Here is a 22,870-nt window from a genome sequence, read left to right as displayed (position 1 = left end):
TCATTAAACAGTGGAAGATTGCTAAACCGTTGTGGGTTTTGTGGTTTTAATAGAAAAACTACATTCAAGTTAACTTTCATTTCTTTTTTAACTTGAAAAAACCCATCCCAATAAAAGTATTCTAAGTAACTGATGGTGTACTGAATACCACCTCTATTAAGCTATATATGGGAACTGCTTATCTTACTGCCATTTAAAACACTCAAGAGTGGGCATGTTGTTAATACTCAGAAAATAATACTAGTGGTGATAACGTGGACTCTTGTGATGTCTGAACATGAGACACTGAGTAGAGATTACCCATTTTGGCTAAGATCAGTGGCAGAACAGTGGGTGGCAAATGCTTTATTTCACAAGCGTGGGGCGGGTCCTTTCATCTTGTTAATGTGAAAGAGCAAAATCCTAGGTAGGATAGGTCAGAAAATAGTGAGAATGAGCAGGTATAATGGACAATTTTGTAGAGGAGAGAAAACACTAGGGTAAAAAGAAAGGAAAAGCTAGCCTTAATGGAAAAACCCTCTTCATAAACCTCACTAATTTGGTTTAATTACTCTGAAGGACAGTCAGAATAATGATATTTTAAAATACGTTATTTCATTCAATCAATCAATAACTCACACAAACCACAGTCATTGGATGTCTTCTCTATGCAAAAGATTAGTCACAGAGGTCCAAAGGAAAAATTTGGATGCTTCAGCCCTCAGTGAGCTCACCACCATTTATTTTCAAGCACCTATAGTAGTAGAATCAAGCATGGTAAAGCATTGCTTAGAAAAGGGTCTTGGTACATGAATTGGTTTTTACCACCTAAATTGCGCTAAGACCTTAGGGACTGTGTGTATATCATTTTCCTATTTCAAAGGTAAATGTTGCCTCTGTTTCATAACGTTATAACCAAAATTACAATTTTCCTATTTTTAGCATTTATCTTGCTTCCAATGTTATTGTAAAAAACATTGCAATGGACATCTTCATGAATATAGTATCCCATATTTTAGGTTATTTCCTTACTCCAGTTCTCAGAAGTGGGATTACTGGCTCAAGAGGTTTTCACATCTAAATCATTCTGGAGTATTGCTGAATTGCTTTCTAAAAGGGTTGTATCAATTTATAATACTGTGAGCAATATGTGGCCATCATGAGAGACAGTAATGAGAACAATTTTACATTCTCATCACATGGTCACACTTTATAATTAATATGGAGTTTTAATTTAATACACAAATAATATGAGATTTCTTGAAAATAGGTAGTTATTTTACACAATAAGATTTTTAGCACGTGATTTTCATGGAAACAGTAATGTTAAAATTCTCTCTTTAAGAAAGTGTCAAGTAACGGGTCACATGAATGTTTCATGTTCTCATTTTCCCCCAACAGTTCATTACTTGAAAACCATTAATAGGACTTTAAAGACAAATTTCATTTACACTAAAATAAATATACTTAAAAAACATTTTTAGGAAATTATACTCTCATATATCATTCAATCTCCCCATGTTTTTTATTATAAAATGAGAACGTTGTTATTTTGGGAAAAAATATTAGCTTCAAAACATTTAATAAAACAACACTAAATAGCATAGCATAACTTTTGAAGTCATACTTAATGGCAAACGATATCTTTTTGGAAAAAATACTGATTTTAAAAGTCACAAGCTACTAGCGTGAACCCTTTAGAGTTATTTTGTTTTGTTTTGTTTTTAGCAGAGTAATTTAGAAGTTTAAAAGAAAACTATTGCCCACTGAACATTGAATTAAAAAGTGAGTTAATTTCTAGTTTTCTATTTATAGATTATTAATGTTTTAAGCCTATATTCTACTTTCTACTTTCTTTTCTCAGTGAACAAGTAGATTTATTCTCAAATGGACAACAAGCTGCCAGTACTGGAGAATCAAAGATTTCAAATAAATCAACAAACAAGTTGAAAAGTTCAATTCAGGATCACATATGCAAGTACATTTAGCAATGGGATATGAGCCAGGCACATTTCAGTTTAGGTAGCACATGAACTGACAAACACAAGTGTCCTTAGGCAGACAGCTGGCCAGAATATTTTAGAGTACAGCTGCCCCACAAAATCAGCCCACATGATAGCTGCAGGTGCACTGCTTGTTGAATCCATTTCCTGATCTTAAGGTCTATAAGGTGAGTTTCTGTATGTTGAGTTTCTAATAGGAGGCATACTGCCTGGACTCTGGAGCCAAATTGCCAGGGTCTAAATCCCAGTTCTACCATTTACTAGCTGTGTGATTTCAGGCTAGTTACTTAACCATTCTGTGCCTCAATTTCTCCATCCATAAAGTGGGGACAATAATAGTATCCAACTCATAGAGTTGTTGGGAAGATTAAATGAGTTAATATATGCAAAGCCTTAAAATAGTACCTGGCACATAGTAAGCACTATATGAGTGTTTACTGATACTATTAATATCATGATTATTGTTTATTACTACTTCTACCTGTATTCAAATAAAGCTTTATGCCTTTATTAAAGACTAAAAGAATAATGAATGCTTCTACAAATATAATCTGTATTTCCCAGGGCACAGAAATTTGGGCTTAAAAATATAGTCTTGCAATAACAGTTACATAGTAGGCATGCATAGAAGTGGGACAGTTTTAGAGTCAGTCATTCCTGGCTTTGAATTCTATCACCACCACTAACTTATGTGTAACACTGGGCAATTTATCTATTCAACCTCTCTAAGACTTTAAAAGGAGAATAATAATACTTGCCTGACAAGATAACGAAGAACTAGATAAGATAATGAATGTGAGGTGCCTGACAAATGGCCTCATGCAAAAGGACCTCAGGCCTACTTTCAAGAACTCACCTAGTTCTTGCAGCTCCATGCGGGGCCCTCCCTTTCCCTCTCTGGCTCTCTGCCACCTTCAGCAGGGTTTTACCTTTCTGCCCAGTGAAGCCAAACCAGCAAGAAGCAGGCCCAGGACAATCACCAACTGAAAACTTAGTGAGTAAAAATATCTTTGGTAATTTAGGAAGTATTATAATGCTTTATAAAAAAGGTTTAAAAGTCCATGTTTTTTAGAAATGTAGACTAAAGTATGTATGGGTCAAAGTGATATATGGGATTTATTTTTAAAATACTTTAGTAAAGGGAGAAAAAAGGAAAGAAAAGTATACACAAACAAATTTGGCAAAATCATGATAATTGTTTAATCAGGATGATAGGTATATGAGGATCATAATATTATTTTCTCTAATTTTTAGTGTTTGAAAATCTTCATACATAAAAAAACATTTGAAAAATTAAAATACAAACCCCTCACATTTCTAGAAGTAATACATATGGCCCCTCAGCCACCAGTAAATGAGGTTTGTCTAATATTCTAGACAATTCATCTCATTTCCAAGAGTCCCAGTCAGAGCTGGTCATACATTTCAGTGAATCCTCTATTCTTCCTAGTCCAGCAGAATATGTCATATGACATATTTCAAATATTCTATAATTTCCAATCAAGTATTTGTCAAACCTTGCTTAAGTTAGGAAATTGTCATCTTCTGCAATATCACCATACAGACACTTTTATAACAGACATTTATATATCAGTGTTTCCACAAGCAAGGCCACAGGTAAATCTAAGGAACCTCCATAACATTACGCCAAGAGGAAGAAGCCAGATGTAAAAGACAACATATCATATGATTCTATTTACATGAAAAGTCCAGAAAAGGCAAATCTATAGAGACAGAAAGTAGATGAGTGATTCTTGGGGCTGGAAGTGGAATGGGCATTAACTGTACATGGGCATGAGTGATCTTATTGGGATGATGGAAATGTGCTAAAACTGGGTTATGGGGATGGTTGCACAACTCGGTAAAATTAATAAAAATCACTGACTTCTAAACAGGTAAATTCTATGGTATGTAATTATACCTCAATAAATTTAAAAAATATATATCTAGTTGGGTCACAAACTTTAAAAAATCATTTATTAGGTATGTAAAGCATTTTATACTTGGGAAGAATTATAACCTATCAAGTTGTGATTTTACAGCAGTGACATAAACTTAAAATTTTAGTTTAAACGTTTAAAAAAGATGAGTTCGCTTAAATAATTGATTTAAATAAATAATTTTATTTAATTCATATAGTTAAGTTAAATAAAAATGATGATATTAACAAGCCGGAAGTTTTGGTAAATGATAGTCTGGGTTATTGATTCCTAGGTGACACAACCCCACCTCTGTGTGTGTGTTTCAATCTCAGGATCAGATACAAAGATTCAGTGGGATTATGTTGATGAAAATGCTTTATAAATTGCCAATGCTGTACTAACAACAAAAAGAGGAATGGCCTACCTAAGCTGCTTCTATTTTAATATAAAAGAAATCTTAACTAGGTTATGACAGACATTCTGGGGCGGGGGCAGGCAGGAGTAATTAACCAGTTGCCCAGCTTCCATCCTCTGGGGTTTCAATTTGTCTGATGGTTTCTTCCTTCCACAAACATTATTGAATGCCTACCATAAACCATCAGGTGGTAGGTCCTTATCTTGATTCTCAAGAGGTGCCCAGTTCCCTTCCTCCTCCTCTCCCTCTTCTCCCAAGCCAAGATGCTCTACTATGAAAACTTCCTGCTGGATTGGGGTGCAGCACCCCCAAGCTCTTTCGTGGTTGCATTTGGCACAGCTGAAATAAATTGGCATTTTGAAACTTTACCAGATATTGAGGGAGAAAACCCCCCATAAAAGTACAAAAGTACAGTCAAGTTTTTAAATTACAGCACGGAAGACCAAAAAAAAAAAAAAAAGCTCTCCCATCCCCATCTGGATTTCAGTTCCTAAACTTCTGCCTCTTGTTCTTTCTAAGGAAGCGAGTCTTTCCCACCTTTCAAGAAAACAATGGGGGCTCAGTGGCATTTAAGTCCCATGCCCAAAAGAATAAAGCAGCCACTATATCCTAAGTTCTCATCCCCAAAGAAACCCTTTTTCCTCCGATTCCCACAGGGCCAAGGGTGGTTTGTTTTCAGCCAAGTAGTGATAGTGTTGCTGTTATTTTTAGTACTATTCTGACATTAGTTTGGCTAATTAATAAATCTAGGGAGCTTTTGCAGTATCTAACCATTTTTGCTAAGTTCTCTATATTTCAGCTATGCCAAATTTGCAAAGACCATGAAAACAGCAGTCAGGTTAGGGCCCACATCTCCCTGCCTCACGGTGTAGTGCTCTTACATGGTTTTGTTTCATCTCCTGCCAATTCTAAAAGGGTTTGCAAGGCAGATACTATTACCCCTTGCACCAAAACGCAAAGGGACGTGCCTAAGAAGACACAGCTTGCTAGCTGATGACAGAGCCTGAATTGACACCTGTTCGGCCTGACCCAAGTGAATTTCTCTTTATTCCAAGTACCTTGGTGGAATCACCCCTCTGGACAAGTAAGAACTGCGCTCAAACTCGAGTAGCTGACTCCGGGCGGGGGGAAGGGTGGTTAGCCATCGGGAATGCAGGCTTTGCCCTCTCCACAATGCCCGGGTTATCTTTGTGTTTTAACTCAGTCAAGTTGAGGGTACCTCTGGTGTAGCTCGTTTGCAGGGTGCCCTTGTGAATTTTCCTAGGTAGTTTCCTCGATTGGCTCAGGCACCACAGTGAATGACCGAAACTGAATAGGAAAATAAGAAAACGCAAAGAACGTGGCGTAGCTCACTTTTCTTGGCCTTTCTCCCGACCCGTAGCCGCGCCCTATTACGACTGCGTGGGCGACTCGCCTATAAAAGCCAGTCTCGCAGCGTTTCTCCGTCACAATCGCTTCCTGTTTGCGGTTCGTCGGTCGTCCTTGGTGGCTGGAATTGCAGTGGCCGTGAAGATGGCGTCTACCAGCCGGTAAGTACGTCCAGCCGAGCTTGGGCAGCTGAGGGGCGGGCGGCGAGTGCGGGGGCTTGCAAAGTGGCCGCCGGCACTTCAGCGTCGGGCGAAACGCCGCGGAGGTGCGGGGAGAGGCGGCAGGACCGGCCGGCCGCCCCGGACAAAGGCACTCCCAGAGGCAGGGCTGACAGGGGTGTCGCAGGGGGTACCGAACCGCCGGCATTTCTCCGCCAGCGTCCTAGGCCGTTTTCTCACCCAGGCACCACCGTGTGAAGGCTCATGTACCCCCAGCCCCTGGCCTCGCGTCTTTTACGGATATTTCACCCGTCCTTTTTTTCTTGTTAATTTTTTCTACGCTTGGTTTTCCATCTGTGGCTCAACAAGCCCGAGGGTCCGTGAATCCTCCTCTCTAAAGGGAAAGGGTTAATTTTAGGCCCCTATTGATCTGACAAGCCAGAAAGTTAGGGACGTCAGCATTGGTAAGGCTGAGAGAAACTGATTGCCATCCCCGAGGCCTTTTGAAGTGGAAGCTAGGGCATTTCTGAAGAGTTGATAAGTTCTCTTCTAAGAGATTTCATTACAGATGTCGTCTGCATACTCTTGAAGAAGATCTTGCCTGCAGAAAATTATGTATGCTGGGTAGTCACTCTTTAATATTATATTTTAAAAATGTGATGTACCCATATCTACAGGAAGTGCATACAGTGCCGTTAGAGACAGCCTTTAATCCTGTGACGTGAAAAATGTTTGCAGACCCTAATTATATCTCTCATGACCACCATGAGGTATATGTTAGGATTTTTGCGTAAGTGTAAACTGAGTCATGCCAATGTTGACTTATCCAAGGTTAGTGTTAGAACAGAGTGTAGAGTCTCATATCTATTTCCTGTTGTCACACTTGGCCTCTAGTTAACTCATGTATTAAAAGTATCAAATTAACTTCTGTAGCTTCTGGAAGGCAAGGTAGCTCTGGCATAATTTTTCTGAGCTTGTTATCATCTCTGGAATTGAATTCGCGATGAAAGCCATTATCACAAAATAGTAAGCTGGAGAAATCCAGGCCCTTTCTGGTAAACTACCAAGGCTTACTGCTTTATGTTACTGTATTTTTAAAAGGTTGGGGGAGGAGGCAGCCTTAGCTAAAACTACTTGGACACAGCTCTTAAAGCCAGGGACACTTGTTCACTTGTTACTGAATTAGTAAACACTTGTTTGCTAATTCAGTGTTTGAATGCTCAGTCATTCTAACTGGGTGTGGCTCTGCCAGGTAAGGCTTCCTTGTAGGTAAATGGAGAAATAGCTTCCCAAACCACTTATCTATGACTTGTATTCTCTCATGGCAGTAGATCTGAAAGGTAAACGTGGTCATATTTGGGCTAAGCTTTTGTATATAATAGAACAGGAAATGGTATTTGTAAGAAATGTTGTAATAGTTAAATATAGTAAATTCACTTGATAGATTCTTTACCAAAAGAATACATTTCCTTTGTGTGCCTTTATTCTCTTCATTAAAAAAATCTTTGAAATATTTCTTTGAAGTAAATTTTTTCTAGGCATGTCCAGCTCTTAAATGTATGTCATTGCTGTCCATCTGTTGAGTTTTTCTACCAGTGAGAACAAAGGTAAATGTTAGTATTTCTGTCCTTAGCTTTTTTCCCCCTGAGGAAGATGTACAGTGACTAGGCTATGAAACTGCTTGGTGTTTTCACAGAGAAGAACACAAATGTTGTGACTTAAAATCTAAACTCCACCACTTACTAGTTCTGTGATTTTAGGAAAATCGTTTTCTGAGCATAATCTTTAAAATGGAGGTAATGCTTAATTTTCAGAATTGCTAATGAAGATTAATAATATATGTGTAGTACTAGACACATAGTAGGCACCTAATACATGATAGCTATAAAGTGAAGTTTGGCATTATGTGGCTTCTTAGGCAGCCTGAGTTATTTTAATCTCAGTGGTGGTGGTTTACTCCATTCCTTCCCTCTTGTTTCTCTCCCTTACTTCCCCACCACCCCGCTCTTGTGCTTCTTCTTTTGTATTACCCTTGTGGGTAATTTCATTAAAATTGACTGCTTGAGCACAGTTTCATTTTATTTGGATAGGTAACACAGGCAAATCATAGAAAAGCAAGAAGAAAAGTGAAAAGCAGTTCCTTCTTTCCCTAGCTCCTAGCCATCTAATTCTCCAAAGCAGTCATTATAACCAGTTTCTTGGTGTTTTCATAGTGATTCTGTGGTTTCACAAACATATGCATATAGTCCTAACCTCTCTTCTTCGAAAAAGTAGTCTAATATAAACACTGTGTGCTACCTTGCTTTTTACCTTTTTTGTGAAATTAGCACACACAAGTGTACAGTTCAATTACAAAGTGAGCACATACACATAGCTACCACCCAGGTCTAGAAATCAAATACCACTAGCACCCTGGAAGCCTCCTTTATGCCCTCAGTCATTACCCCTTCCCAAACGTAACCACATCCTGACTTCTAACACCATAGGTTTGTTTTGCCTGATTTAAACTTTATATATAAATGTATATGTATTTCTCTGTGTCTGGTTTCTTTTATCAGCATTTTGAGATTTATTCATGTTACTGCATATAACTGTAGTTCATACTTTTTTTCAGTTTTCTGTAAAATCCCCACCTTACTCTTTTCACTTAGGATATCTTTGAGATGTTTCCATATCATTTTTATATACATATACACGCACACAATAGTATGTCTACTTATTAATAGTATGAAATATATCAGTCCTTGGTATGCTGTGTGCCGCATGGCTGCCCATTTTATGCATTTGTAATTACTGTTACTTTACTAACATTTTCCTTTATTTTTACATGGTTTTCTTCAATAATTTATACTAATTTCTTAATGTTTTATTTGTCATAATTTATTAAAATATTTTTCTAGTAGAAATTTATGGACTAAATGTGAATATAAAACAAATCTCCATTCCCTCTTTCCATAGTGAAAAGATCCAAGATGTGTTCTGGTTAATCTGAATATATAAATTTTGGGAATATGGATTACTTTATCATTTTTTCTGTGGGTATCACCTATGTTGAAAGTTAACATTCTGAACTGTTTGCTACTTTGAGAAACTTTATCCAAAACCACAGATACCTATTTACATACTTTAAGAATGCTTGATGTTGTCTTTTATGTGTATATTTGTGGTGGTCATAACATAACCTTGTTCTGTATTAACTTCAGGTGAACTTTTAAAAAGGGCTTATTTTCAGTGATACCAGACATTTGTGATTGTAAGGCCACACCCACAGAAATAATTACTAAATCTATGTTAAATATCTTTGATGCTTTTTAGAACTGATTCTGTTAGGTCATTTAAGGCTGATGTGTCTTCCCCAGACTGCCTTATTTTCAAAATAAATTAAACAAATTGTTAATATCACAGATAGATTAAAAAGTAGATCTTGAAACAATTTCTTGAGGGCTCACAAACTTAGTTCTGGTCTAAATGAAATCATCAGGTCCTAGCCACCTCTACCACCCTCATTTGTATACCTTTTAGGTTCAGTGTACTATTCTTAAGTGTATTACTAAGGTATGCAGCACGTAGAAAACAAAGACTTGAAATTCATTATCTGACCATAGAAATAAGTGGCAAGGGTCACAAACCCAGATGGTTATGTGTAAATGTTGCACCGTTATTATGGTAGCTAGTCATTTCTATGTTAATCAAGGTTTATAAACATTTTAGTAGCCTACATGTTAAAAGAAAAAAAACACTTGTTTTCCATTTAAGTTTTTAAAGCCTTCCATTCTGCAAACCAATAACTGTTCTTACAAAAAACAATTCCAATTGTATCTGTTAATACTAGCTAGGATTTAAAGTAACCTAACCTAGGATTTTTACTTTGAGAATTTAGCTTAAATGTATTATAAATGTAAATGTATTATAAATTTATTGGAAAAATGTTCAAAATCCTCCTCTTTTTCCCCCCAAAAGATTAGTACTTTGTTGCATGTTGGTTAGGAGGCTATTTAAAAAAATTTTTTTTCATTTAGTTTGGATGCTCTTCCAAGAGTCACATGTCCAAATCATCCAGATGCGATCTTAGTGGAGGACTACAGAGCTGGTGATATGATCTGTCCTGAATGTGGCCTGGTTGTAGGTGAGCAGTTACTATGGTTTTAAATGAAATCACTATTTGGGGCATTTTGTTTTTGTGTATTTTCCAAACTCTCTTTTAATGAATACATTCTGACTTTTTCCCCCTACAGGTAATTCATATTTATTGTAAAACAAAAATAATTAGAAAAAAGGAAATAAGTAAGAGTGAAATCAGAGACACCATATTTTATTGTCTGTACAAACGCATATATTTCATAATGTGGGGTAGGAGGGAACATCTAAAATTGAGATAGCTGATCCAGAAGAAAAGGCCCTTAGTCCTTTGTCTCCTGTATCCGTAGTCTTAAACATTTGCACTCTTGTGCATATGAAATAATGAATAAATGTAATCTAACTTTTGCGACTTTTGTATATTTAAATATGATTTATTTTAGAGTAATAAAGGTAGATAAGCATGATTTATTTTGGAGTAATAAAGGTATATCTTTATAAAGGTACTGAGTGTCATCCAAGGCCTTTTAGTCATCAAAAATGATTTAATTTTCATTTGCTCATACAGAATGATTTGTTTATGAATTTCTAGTGTGAAATTGTTAGTGTCAAAATAATACTTCTTAAAATATCACTTTTATTTCTACTTTCTCACTAATCTAGATATGTAGCATAACTTTAGGATAGAGATAGTCTGTTCAAAAATTTTCTTATGGTGGGGTTGCCGCCAGCACCTGAGAAAAGGAGTCCTACTTGAAGTTTGAAATACTCAAGGTTGAAACTGCTAGTAGGATTGTGGGAAGTATAACAGAAACATGGGTGGGGATATACTGTGGAAGTGTCTTGCTTGGAGGACATCTGTAATATTCATGCAAATAGACTGCTTGCCTCAGACCTCCAGTGGGAGTTTTAAGTCATACAGAGTTGTTAATAGGAATCGGAATCCATTTGCAATTATATTCTGCTCAGTAAGCAGTATTAACAGTTAATATACTTATATGCTAGGCACTGTTCTAAGTGACTTACATATTCACTCAGTTTATCCTTGGAGACACTTGTGAGGTGTCTTCATTTTAGAGGTGCAGAAACGGGAGTTTAAGTAGTCTGGCAGTCTAGCTCCACTGCCTGCATGGGAGCCAAATTTCTATCCTGCCGTTGTCTTTTGTAATAAAATGAGTTCAATCTGAGATTGGCAAACTGTGACCTATCACCTGTTGTTATATGGTGTGTGTGCTGAGAATGACTTTTATGTTTTTTAATTTTGAAAAAAATGAGAATAATTTTGGGAACACATGAAAATATTATCAAATTCAAACTTCAGTACACATAAATAAAGTGTTATTGGAACATAGCCACACTCATTTGTTTATATATTGTCTATGGCTGCTTTCATGTTACAGTAGCGGAATCTAGTGGTTGCAACAGAAACCATTTGTGGTGCTCTCATCACATCACACTGCTGCTTAGGGCACTACAAATCCCAGTGAAGCAGTTATAAACCCACAGCATTTTTGAGTGCCAGGCATATCTCCATACTGAAACATTTTATTTATTTTGTTACCATTGCATACCCATCATGTCAAAATGAGAAAAAAAGCTGAACTCTGAATGTCATGCTTTTAAGGCACAGTGGAGCGTAGGTTGTTACTGAATTAGGTGGCAAAGCATTGTGTTCATTATGCAGTGATGCTGTAGATGTGCCAGAAGAATACAACAGACGTTGACATTACCAGACTAAGCACTTATCACAATACTACTAACTCAGGAAAACAATGGTCAGAAAATTTAGAAAATATATAGTGGAATATCTCATCACAGCAGAATTTCTTCACAAAAATAAAAGAATAAAAATAAGTCAGTTTGGCCTCTTGACCTGGAAAGCCTAAAATATTTACTTTGGCCCTTTAAAGAAAAGGTTTGCTGACCCCTAAGTTAAATGAGAGCATTCTGTCTCTTCCAAAGTATTAAGATTGAACTGATAATATGTAAGAGTGAGACAGAGACAGAAGACTGAAGATAATTTCAGATTCTTGGCTCTCCTAACTTCTGTAGCCACTTAAAAAGAAGTAGTGCAAAAATACTGCATTATATTTCCAGTCTTTCCATCAGCTTCACTTCCACTTTGACTAGCAAGATAGTTGGGTAAATAAAATTAAGCAACTGGAGAAGGAAGATATAATTCTCAAGGCTTACCTGCTTTTTTGTGCTTGGAATCCTTAATTTTTAGTTGCATTTTTCTGTTATATCAAACCAAGGGAAGTTAATTTTCTTTTAGTTTTGCTTTATTATTAGTCTTGAACAGCATCAAAACTACTATTTTTCAATCTAACTAAACCTACTAGGCTAAATTTTAAGACCTGAAAACTTAAAAATATAATCTGATTAAACTTCTCTATATATAGAAATACCTGTTTATGATACTGTTTTTTTTGATGTAAAATATAACAAACACTTGATTTAAAATATACAGTAGCCTTATTCACAGATACTGTGGTTAAATGTGTAATATGATGTCCTGCAAGTGAAGAATCTATTCCATGACTAGACAAGGGGAGGCAGGCAAGAGTCTGCTAAAAAAGTTCTGTTTTGCTAGGGATATCATCAGTCAAATTATGTTGAGAATAGTTTAATTGATCATGACATTCCATGGGTCTGAATTTTAAAAATAACATATACATACGTACATACACACACAAATGTATATCATTGTCATATATCAATAATAAATTTAGATTTGCATCATCTTGCTGGTTTAAAGGCATATGCTTTGTTGCCAGCTCAATTCAACCTTTATCTCTAATACTATGGAAATGGGGAAGAAATTAAGCTGGACAAATATTCTGCAGTCCATTGAGGGCATAAAATTTGTGGCTTCTTTCATGTTTGAGATATTGATGTTCATGGAGATTTATATCTAGACAACATCATCATGTGTTTCCTAATAAATAATCTTGGTGTACATAGTTTGATTGTACTTGCCATGAAATTTTACATTGTCTGAAAGTTTTTATATTATATTTATTGAATAAGCATTTTGAATAGCTTTCTGTTTAAATAATCACCAGACAACCTTAGAAACAAACTCTTTTAGAATTGTTTTTGGACCACTCTGTACTTACTTAATATTTAATATGTTCTTGAAACTTAAAGCAGCCTGTTGTCACTAACTCCCCTTAATTTTAAACCCAAGACTAGATACTGCTCAACTGTTACCTTCAGAGCCATATATTATCCCTCTCAACTGAGTTATCAAGTAGGAGAGCCCATTACTATTATCTTTTTAAATGAAATTAATACAAAAAATGTTTTATATAATATACCTTTTTTCTAGTCTCTAATAACACCTTTCTCACTGTCCTTCAAACCTTCATTGGTAGACTCCTTGAGGCCCACCACTCAGTCTTAAAACCAGTGCCATGTGTTTTAGGACTTTCTTAAAGCAACATTGTACTTTCAGGAACCAATTTCTGTTTCAGTAACATGACAGATCACCTCAAAATTCAGTGGCTTATAACAACCATTTCATTTTGCTCATAATTTTATTGGTCATTAATTTGGGAAGGATTCATCTGGGCCATTGTTTCGGCACTGGCTAGACCTGGAGGATCCACTTCCATAACGGCATCTTCATCTGCATTTTGATGCCTTTCTGTTCCTTGACCTCCCCACAGAGGTTTGTCATCCTCTAAAGCTTCTCCATAGTTGTGTTAGAGTAGTCATATTTCATACATGGTGGTTGGTTTCTACGAGAAATAGCCCAGGAGCAAGTGTTTTCAGCGAGAACGGAAGCTGGACTCAAGTAGTTAAGGGCTATGCCTTGGAACAGGGTCACTTCTGCATTCTATTAGTCAAAGCAGCCCTACAACCCACCTAGATTGGAAGGGGAGGAGAAATAGCCCCACCTCAATGTGAGGGTGACAAGGTCATGTTGCAGAAGAACATGTGGATGGGAAATATTATTGCTGCCATCTTTGGAAAATACAATTTGTTACATGTTTGATGTCCTGTTTAATTTTTCCCCAGTATTTAAATGGTTGTGTAGTATTTAGTCTCTCAGGTAATTTAGGTTGTTTCCAATTTTTTGTAGCTGTTTGTAGTACTACTTATAACATGTAATAGTTTAATTGACTTTCCTCTTGTATTTGAATTATAAGATTGTTATTTTAGACGTATGAAGTATTATGATTTGTCATTGGATATCTCATCAGTGACCCTTAAGATATTGGTAGTGATCTCTAAAATAGGGCCAATTTTTAAAGCAAAGCTTTGTTATTTCTACCGTGTTGGCTGTAACAGCACTGTGTGGGTTTTTTCTCCCAAATCCTGTGTGATTATGACACTTTAAAAGTTGAGCACTAGGTGGCAGTATAATCATATTTAGATTATCACTTTGTTCATAAGTTTGACCTTGTATATTGTTTGGGCATGATTTATAGGCTGCAAAGTGTAAGGTTAGTAAGCTGTCGTAACAGCTATTAAAACATGAAATTGGTTATCAAGACTTTTATAAATTAGGATTTCACAATGAGGTGTTGTTTAGAACTAGTGGTATCATTTCTACTTAAAGCCACTTTTTGTGTAGCATTTAAAATGGAATTCTTCCATTGATTTTAAAAGTAATATAAGGAGGGCTTCCCTGGTGGCGCAGTGGTTGAGAGTCCGCCTGCCGATGCAGGGGACACGGGTTCGTGCCTCGGTCCAGGAAGATCCTACATCCCGCAGAGCAGCTGGGCCCGTGAGCCATGGCCACTGGGCCTGCGCGTCCAGAGCCTGTGCTCCGCAACGGGAGAGGCCACAACAGTGAGAGCCCCGCGTACCGCAAGAAAAAAAAAAAAGTAATATAAGGAAAATACCGGAAAATAGTTTAGATGAATTTGAAAGAGAAAAATGAGTCGATTTGACCTTCCCCTCCTAAGTTCATTCTGGATATTGTTTATACTAGTGAATCTGAGACATGAACGTGAATGTACATTAAGAATCAACTGAGAAATGTTTTAAAAGATTCCAGGCCCCACTTCCAGAAACCCTAGCTCAGGTCATACATTGGTAACATGTTAAGAAACACAGATCTATCCTGTAAACTTTATAATTTGGCATATTCTTTGTGATCTCTGTACAGTTAGGCTTCTCATCTTTGCTTTCATATTTCCTATGTCTCCAGACCTAGACTGCAAATTCCTATAAGACAGATATCTATGTGTGTCCATAGTTCCTAGGGTAACTAGGAGTCAATGGCCCTGGAGTCTAGACTTGACTCTACTACTTAATAAGTTATGTAACTAAGGTTAAGTTACATAATTTCTCCAAGCTTAACTTTCTTTATGTGTAAAATAAGTACACCCCCCCCCCCAAAAGGACATGTACCATACATCTCAGATTTGTTAGGAATTGTTAAGAATAAAATGAGATAATGTATAAAATACATAGTATAATTTTAGTATGAGATTTCAGTGAAACGTATTTTAGGGATATAAGTACTCCTTTTTTCTTAACCTTGTAGAAAAAAAGGGTGATTCCAAATCTGAGATGCCATTCTTCCTAGCAAGTCAATTGCAAAATGTGTTTTAGTGATTGTTATGGGTCTGGCATATTTAATGCTGCAATTGTAGTATTTTAAACATTATCGGATTACCATCTTTAAATTTGCATTAGCAGTGTTTCCTAAAGGAAAATATTCAGCTTTAGTTTACTATAGCCAAGTTATATTTTAAAATTAAGGAATATTTGTATTCACTTTCAAATTCTTGCTTTGTCGTCTCTTGTAAGCCCTCAGACACAGCCTTTTTTACCTAATTCAGAAATCTTTAATTTAGATGCTACTTTCTCTTAAGCATCAGAGAACCACTAATTTTACTTGGGTAACACAACCACTCTGAGGTAGTTTTTTGATTTTAAAGAAAGGGAAACTGAGGCTTGTAGTGTTTGGGTAATTAGCTCAAGATTCTACACCTAGTAAGTGACACAGCCACTTAAATCCAGATTTATTGGACTTGAAAAGCCTTTGGTCTTTGTACTGCATGTTTCCATTAAACACTGTGCTGGTCAAGGAGAGTGATAGAAAGATGAGGTGCTATAACCAAGCTCTGGACCAATTCTTTGTCTACTGTGTGGAAAGGAGGAAGGTAAATTAAAACAACAAAGAGTGGTAAAAGTTCTATTACAGATCTTCCAAGTTTGGTGAGAACACGTAGGAAGGAAGTGGTGACTTCCTAGGGAAATTACTGTTGAATTTACATTGAAAACATGATCATTAGAATGAGAAAGGGTTTATGGAGGGAAAGTCATTCCAGGTAGAGGGGAAAAGAAACATGTGCCATAAGATGGAGGCCTGAAAGTATCAATATTAGTATGTGAAGGACTAAATGTATTGTGACTAAGTTAAGATGCATCTTCTACCAGAGCCAGGGCTCCTTAGCTTAGATGCTGCTGCTGCTGCTGCTGCTGCTGCTGCTTGCTGCAGACCTGCCCGTATTTCAGGAAAAGCAAGGTCTGTTCACATATTCAAGGATGGAACTTATAATGTATTTTCCTTTACAAACTGTTTTCCTAATGGTAGTTACACTGTTGACTTGTACAGGGTTTTTTTTGTTTTTATTGTTTTTTAATGGTCTAAACATGGATAAAATAGGATTTTATGGGCTGGTCTGGGAAATTAACCATGATATGGTTTGTTTCTAGTGGATAATTCATTTTGGGTTGGTACCCAGTTTACATTGTGGGAACATAAACTGATTTAGAGACTGACTATATTATAAATAGTATTTCTTTATAAAATATCTCTTGATCAAAGTTCCCTTCAAAATTATCTTTAATGCAAGATTTCTGATAAGAATGTGTAGTAACCCTAGACTAAAAATCAGGATTCTTTGAAATGTGAGAAGGAATGGTAGGAAGGGTTAGGTGACTGAGGAAGGTGTGGAAACTAATGATGCATTTCATTTTCAGCATTAGATTTAACAAATACAGTGTGTTGGCTTAAACAGTTTCCCAGAGCACCTTGATTTTTTGTAATTAAAAAATTCAGTGCTTTGGATTTATCCATCTTGAATAATAATACATTTTGATTATTGAAGTTTTTGACTTAGCACATTTTGAAAACTTTTGCAGTTTTAAACTAAATGGTTTTAGATAAATCTAGCCTATGAAAACAAGTAGCTTGGGGGATATTGTTCTAAGACTTCTGAATTCTCTACCAAAGGTGGTATGCCAAAATGCTTACAAGATGGCAGAAAGAATTGAAATTCTGGGCAGTTCCTCTTAATATTCCCTTTTTAAAAATTCCTTTATTGGGACTTCCCTGGTGGCATGGTGGATAAGACTCCACACTCCCAATGCAGGGGGCCTGGGTTCAATCCCTGGTCAGGGAACTAGATCCCACATGCATGTCACAACTAAGAGTTCAAATGCCACAACTAAGGAGCCTGCCTGCTGCAACTAAGACCCCATGCAACCAAATAAATAAATAAATATTTTTTAAAAAATTTCTTTATTAATTTACAATAATAAACAGAAAACAAAAATATCCTGAGTCTAGGTCAGGTTGGAAAGTCAGATTATCTTCAGTATTGGCTTCCTGGCTGCTTTTGATATGTTGCAGTTTTCCCCTTTGTTAAAATTGCTACCTTAAGCCATTATGATTTTAATATTGTACTACAGAATATCTTTGGTTGTATTTACCATTTATAGCTTGCCTGGTAAGAAGGTTAAATGTCTGTTTAATTTGTCTTTGTGTACTGTTTCCTTTATACTATCAAGCAAAGTACCTTGTTTCTACAGGACATCCTTTCTTATCTCTCTCCCCTGCTCCGGCATTATTCCTTGTAGCAGAAGATGTTGGTTGTTTCCCAGTATCTATTACCCAACTCTTTCTTTAATAATAAGAATCCACTGGGCCTGTGGCTGCTCAGCTAGACTGTATTTATTTCCCAGCTTCCCTTCCAGTTGGTTATGGCCACCTGATTAAGTTCTAAGAGTGCACTGTAAAGTAGAAGAGATTTGTGCAATTCTAGATCCTGCCCTAAGGGATGTGCTCTCCCTTTTTCTCCTTCCCATTGGCTAGAATGCAGACATGATGGAGGGAACTACCAGCAGCCATCATACACTACAAAATGCAAGTCATGATGAAGATGGCTTATCAAAAAAGATAGGAGGAGCCTGGGAGTCACACTAATCCAAAACAATTAACTGTGGTAACCTGAGAAAGTTCTATCTCGTTGAAGTTGCTGTTGTTTTTGCTTTGATTACAGACCTACCTGTATCCTTCCTAATACATTTTTGGAATCATATTGGGAGTTTATTTTTGTTTGGATTCTCTGTTGTCTGCCAGGGATTTGTGAGTACCCAGAGAGGCTGGGAGTACTTAACAGTGGTGGATTGGAAGGTTTTCCAACATCACTGCCACCACTGGACTTGGATTGATAATTCTTTATTTCAGGATGAATAAGCATAAACATCAGCCTGAGGCTTTTGAATACAAACTACAGTAAAGACGAACAGTGGTCCTATGGACTTAACAGAAAATTCTGATTCTGATACAGTTTACTAGAAAAAAGTTATAGAAAATAACTGCTTTTTGTGATCAGTGAAATAAAGCTTCCTTAATGTTTCTATTAAAAGTGGTCAGAAATAAAGAAGATAGTACAAGGAGACAAACACAGTAAAACTGTTTCGATAGCAATGAGCTGACTTAACATTCTAGAAAATCGAATCAGTAAAGCAGAAAACAAACCTGAGAATATAAAGAGTGAATTTTGGAAAGTGGTAAAGACAAGATAGCCACTATGGTACTACTTGAAGATCCAGCTGAATATGATAAAATATTAAAGGTGCAATAGAAGAAAACTTGACATTCCTCACAGAAGACCCTTAGGGTTGCACATCAAGATTCGCACGCACCACTGGGGAATGTATCCTTTTAACATTTAAAAAGTTTTATTAATAAAAATTTGCAAGCAACCAACCAGTAAAAACATTACTTTGAAGGGACCTAAAATTTTATTGATGGAATACAATGAAGTTAAGTCTGATTCCTGTTTGTCTTGTGACACAGAAAGGAGGTCATAGAACAATCTTTTTAAAATAAATTTATACATAAATCCACAAAAATACAAAGCTGAGTTTTATTTGCTAATTGTCATGTGGAACAGTACTGATGACTATTCCCTGATATTTCTGGTTCTTCTCTTTTGGGCCACATGGTGCAATTGTATTTCCCCACTCGGTTTGAAGTTAAACATCACCACTTGACTGGCTTTGGCCAATGGTATGTGAGTAGAAATGTTACTATTAGAAACCTATTTCCCTAGCATGGTGACTGGCATGTCTCAAGTGGTAGGAATTCCATCAACTTGAATAAGGACTGCATAGAAAGCAGTCCTGGGCTTTCTATTCATACCATCCTCGGCCAGCTTTTTTTTTTTTTTCCTCCCTAATCCAACTTGTCTTTTTTGAGGCAGTACAAAGCAAACACTAAAAGAAACTCATGCTAAGTTACTTTGGGGCCAAAAGGAAAATGTTATGAAATGAAGCATGTTGGCTAACTAATACTTTATCTTTAGAGTTCTAGAGAGACTTAAAAAATGTGAGTTAGTAAAGATAAAGTATTCTCTTTTTTTAAAAAAAATTAATTTATTTTTGGTTGTGTTGGGCTTTCGTTGCAGTGCACGGGCTTCTCGTTGCGGTGGCTTCTCTTGTTGCAGAGCACGGGCTCTAGGCACCTGGGCTTCAGTAGTTGTGGCACTTGGGCTCAGTAATTGTGGCTCGTGGGCTCTAGAGCGCAGGCTCAGTAGTTGTGGCACATGGGCTTAGTTGCTGCGGCAGGGCTTGAACGCGCGTCCCCTGCATTGGCAGGTAGATTCTTAACCACTGTGCCACCAGGGAATTGTTTAAAATTAACAGACTATAAAAGTGGTTGAATATAAGCATATAAAAGTGGTTGAATTAAAACCACTGGTTAAAAGTGGTTGAATATAAGCATATAAAATACTATAGCAATTACTAGTTAGAAAATGAGATTCTTAACAACAAAAAGGTCTAAATGTGACATACATGTAATCTGAAAGAAGACCTTGAGAAAGAGTATACTCCCTTGTCCAAGAAGATAGATAAAAATTGTTCTGTCACTCCCCCCAAAGTGTATAGGTTTGATACAGTTTAATTCAAATTCAACAGTATTTTGGTGGGGGTGAATTTTAATTTTTAGTTTATTAAGGTATAATTGCAGACAATAAAATTCAAAGATCCCAAATGTATGGTCTTAAATTTTGTCATTGCATATACTGGTGTAACCAACACACTAATTAAGATATTTAGGGACTTCCTGGCAGTCCAGTGATTAAGACTCTGGGCTTCCACTGCAGGGGGCATGGGTTCTATCCCTGGTCAGGGAACTAAGATCCTGCAAGCCTCACGATGCAGCCAAAAAAAAAAACCAAACAGACAAACAAAACATGATTAGACCATTTCCCTCATCTCAGAAGTTCCCTTATGCCTTTTTCTAGTCAGTCACCTCTACCTCGCCCCCCACCTCCAACCCAACCCAACCCAGCAATCCCTGTACTGATTTCTATCCTCAGAAATTGTTTTGCCTGTTTTTGAACTTACTACAAATAAAATCATATAATATGGTTGGTTTTTCTTACGTGTGACTGACTTTTTTTTTACTCAAAATAGTGTTTTCGAAATGCACTTGTTACTGCATTATTAGTAGTTTACTTGCTGAGTTTTCCATTGTTTACATTTTCCCATTGATGGACATTTGGGTTTCCAGTTTTTAGCTAATATGAATAATGCTGCTGTGCACATTCTTGTATGAGACTTTATTTTAATAAATTTATTTTATTTCATTTTATTTATTGTTTTTGGCTGTGTTGGGTCTTCGTTGCGGTGTGCGGGGGCTTCTCATTGTGGTGGCTTCTCTTGTTGCGGAGCACGGGCTCTAGGCGCATGGGCTTCAGTAGTTGTGGCTCATGGGCTCTAGAGCGCAGGCTCAGTAGTTGTGGCTCACGGGCTGTAGAGTGCAGGCTCAGTAGTTGTGGTGCACGGGCTTAGTTGCTCCACGGCACGTGGGATCTTCCTGGACCAGGGATCAAACTCGTGTCCCCTGCATTGGCAGGTGGATTCTTAACCACTGCGCCACCAGGGAAGCCCTGTATGAGACTTTCTAAAAAATATTTAGTTATTTATTTTATTTGGCTGTGTCAGGTCTTGGTTGCTGCGTGCGGGCTCTTCGTTGTGGCGCGTGGGCTTCTCTCTCGTTGTGGTGCTCGGGCTCCAGAGCGCGCGGGCTCTCTAGTTGTGGTGCTCAGGCTCAGTAGTTGAGGTTCATGGGCTTAGTTGCCCAACCAGGGATTGAACCTGTGTCCCCTGCATTGGAAGGCAGATTCTTAACCCCTGGACCAGCAGGGAAGTCCCATATTCTTGTGTGAGATTTTTGTAGGCAAATACTTAGGAGTGGAATTGCCAGATCATAAGGTGGGTAGGTGCCAAAGTAGTTGAACGGTTTTAAACTGGTGTGAATGATTTTGGCAATTATTCTCAATTTCTTCTTGAAAAAATAGATGAAACTCATTGTAGAATATAGTATAATATCTTAGTTAATACTCTTTAGACACCACTGATACGTGGATTGAGAACTGTGCATGTGTGTAATACCTAGATGTACATATTGAATCTGTTTACCTTTTTGGATGAGGAACTTGATCAGAGTGTTAGAGATCATACTCTATAGATGGAGGGAGGAGTAGTGCTATTATGTACATAACAGTCCTGCTATGATTTTGGCTATTAAAAACCTTTATATATAGACTTTCTATCTGGTGTTAATTTTACAAAAATCAGTGTGTGGTTAAGAAAGGAACTGGTGAAAGTTGGCGTGTTTCTCTGTTTCTAGAACGTGGAAGGCTTTGTGAGGTTGTGTGTTATGCGCACATGTGCTAATTGGCAGGCAGCTTCTTGTCAAAGGTTGATTATGCCCAAACAGTATGGCTGCCTTGTACACTTACTCCTTGAAAAATTCTGTAATGCAGTTTGCTTCCAGAGCAGCTTTTAAAAGTGCGACCATTTAGATGTTTTCCAAGAAAATCCTTTATATATTCTGACTTTTTTTCTGAATGATCTGCCCTATTTCTTGTTACTCATGCACTTAATCTGGTGGTCTAGTTGTAGTTTCATGATGTGCTTTTTGAGTTATTTTGGAAATTTTATTTTTTACAAATGCTATGTTTTGAGCAGTAACATATAAAAAGAGGGAATAGCTCTTAGCACAAACCACAGATTGTTGAATGAGTCATGTAGATCATTCCCACGTATGTGGAAAAATTACATCACTACCCAGTTCTGGTCTTTCTATTTATACTGTCCTAGGCCAGCTTTTTTTAAAATTTATTTTCTCCCTAATCCAGCTTGTCTTTTTTGAGGCAGTACAAAGCAAGCACTAAAAAAAACTCATGGTAAGTTACTTTTGGGCCAAAAGGAAATGCTGTGAAGTGAAGCATGTTGGCTAACTAATATTTTATCATATTTAGAGTCCCAGAAGGACTTAAAAGATGTGAGTTAGTAAAGATAAAGTATTCTCTTTTTTTAAAATTAATTAAAAAAAAATTTTAACATCTTTATTGGCGTATAATTTCTTTGCAATGGTGTGTTAAGTTTCTGCTTGGCTGCGTTGGGTTTTTGTTGCTGCGTGCGGGCTTTCTCTAGTTGCAGTGAGTGGGGGGCTGCTCTTCCTTGTGGTGCATGGGATTCTCATTGAGGTTGCTTCTCTTTGTTGCGTAGCATGGGCTCTAGGTGCGCGGGCTTCAGTAGTTGTGGCTTAGTGGTCTCTAGAGCGCAGGCTCAGTAGTTGTGGCACACAGGCTTAGTTGCTCCGCGGCATGTGAGATCTTCCCAGAGCAGGGCTCAAACCTGTGTCCCCTGCTTTGGCAGGAGGATTGTTAACCACTGCACCAC

The 22,870-nt window shown here is 37.1% G+C and overlaps 1 protein-coding gene across 1 annotated transcript in view; it reads left to right on the top strand.

The window, feature by feature from the left end:
* The first annotated feature begins 5,782 nt into the window (after nucleotides 1–5,782).
* Nucleotides 5,783–22,870, top strand: part of GTF2B (general transcription factor IIB) — a 30,155-nt gene continuing 13,067 nt past the window's right edge. The window contains exons 1-2 of the mRNA XM_079944006.1: nucleotides 5,783–5,848; nucleotides 9,865–9,971. Coding sequence (XP_079800132.1) covers nucleotides 5,832–5,848; nucleotides 9,865–9,971 — 124 coding nt within the window. The 5' untranslated portion in view covers nucleotides 5,783–5,831. The remainder of the gene's footprint in view (nucleotides 5,849–9,864; nucleotides 9,972–22,870) is intronic.

This window comes from Stenella coeruleoalba, assembly GCF_951394435.1.
Source record: "Stenella coeruleoalba genome assembly, chromosome: 1".
In the NCBI taxonomy this organism is placed as follows: Eukaryota; Metazoa; Chordata; class Mammalia; order Artiodactyla; family Delphinidae; genus Stenella; species Stenella coeruleoalba.
The sequence above is the reverse complement of the archived record's forward strand: the minus strand, read 5'-3'. Positions and strand labels throughout refer to the sequence as shown.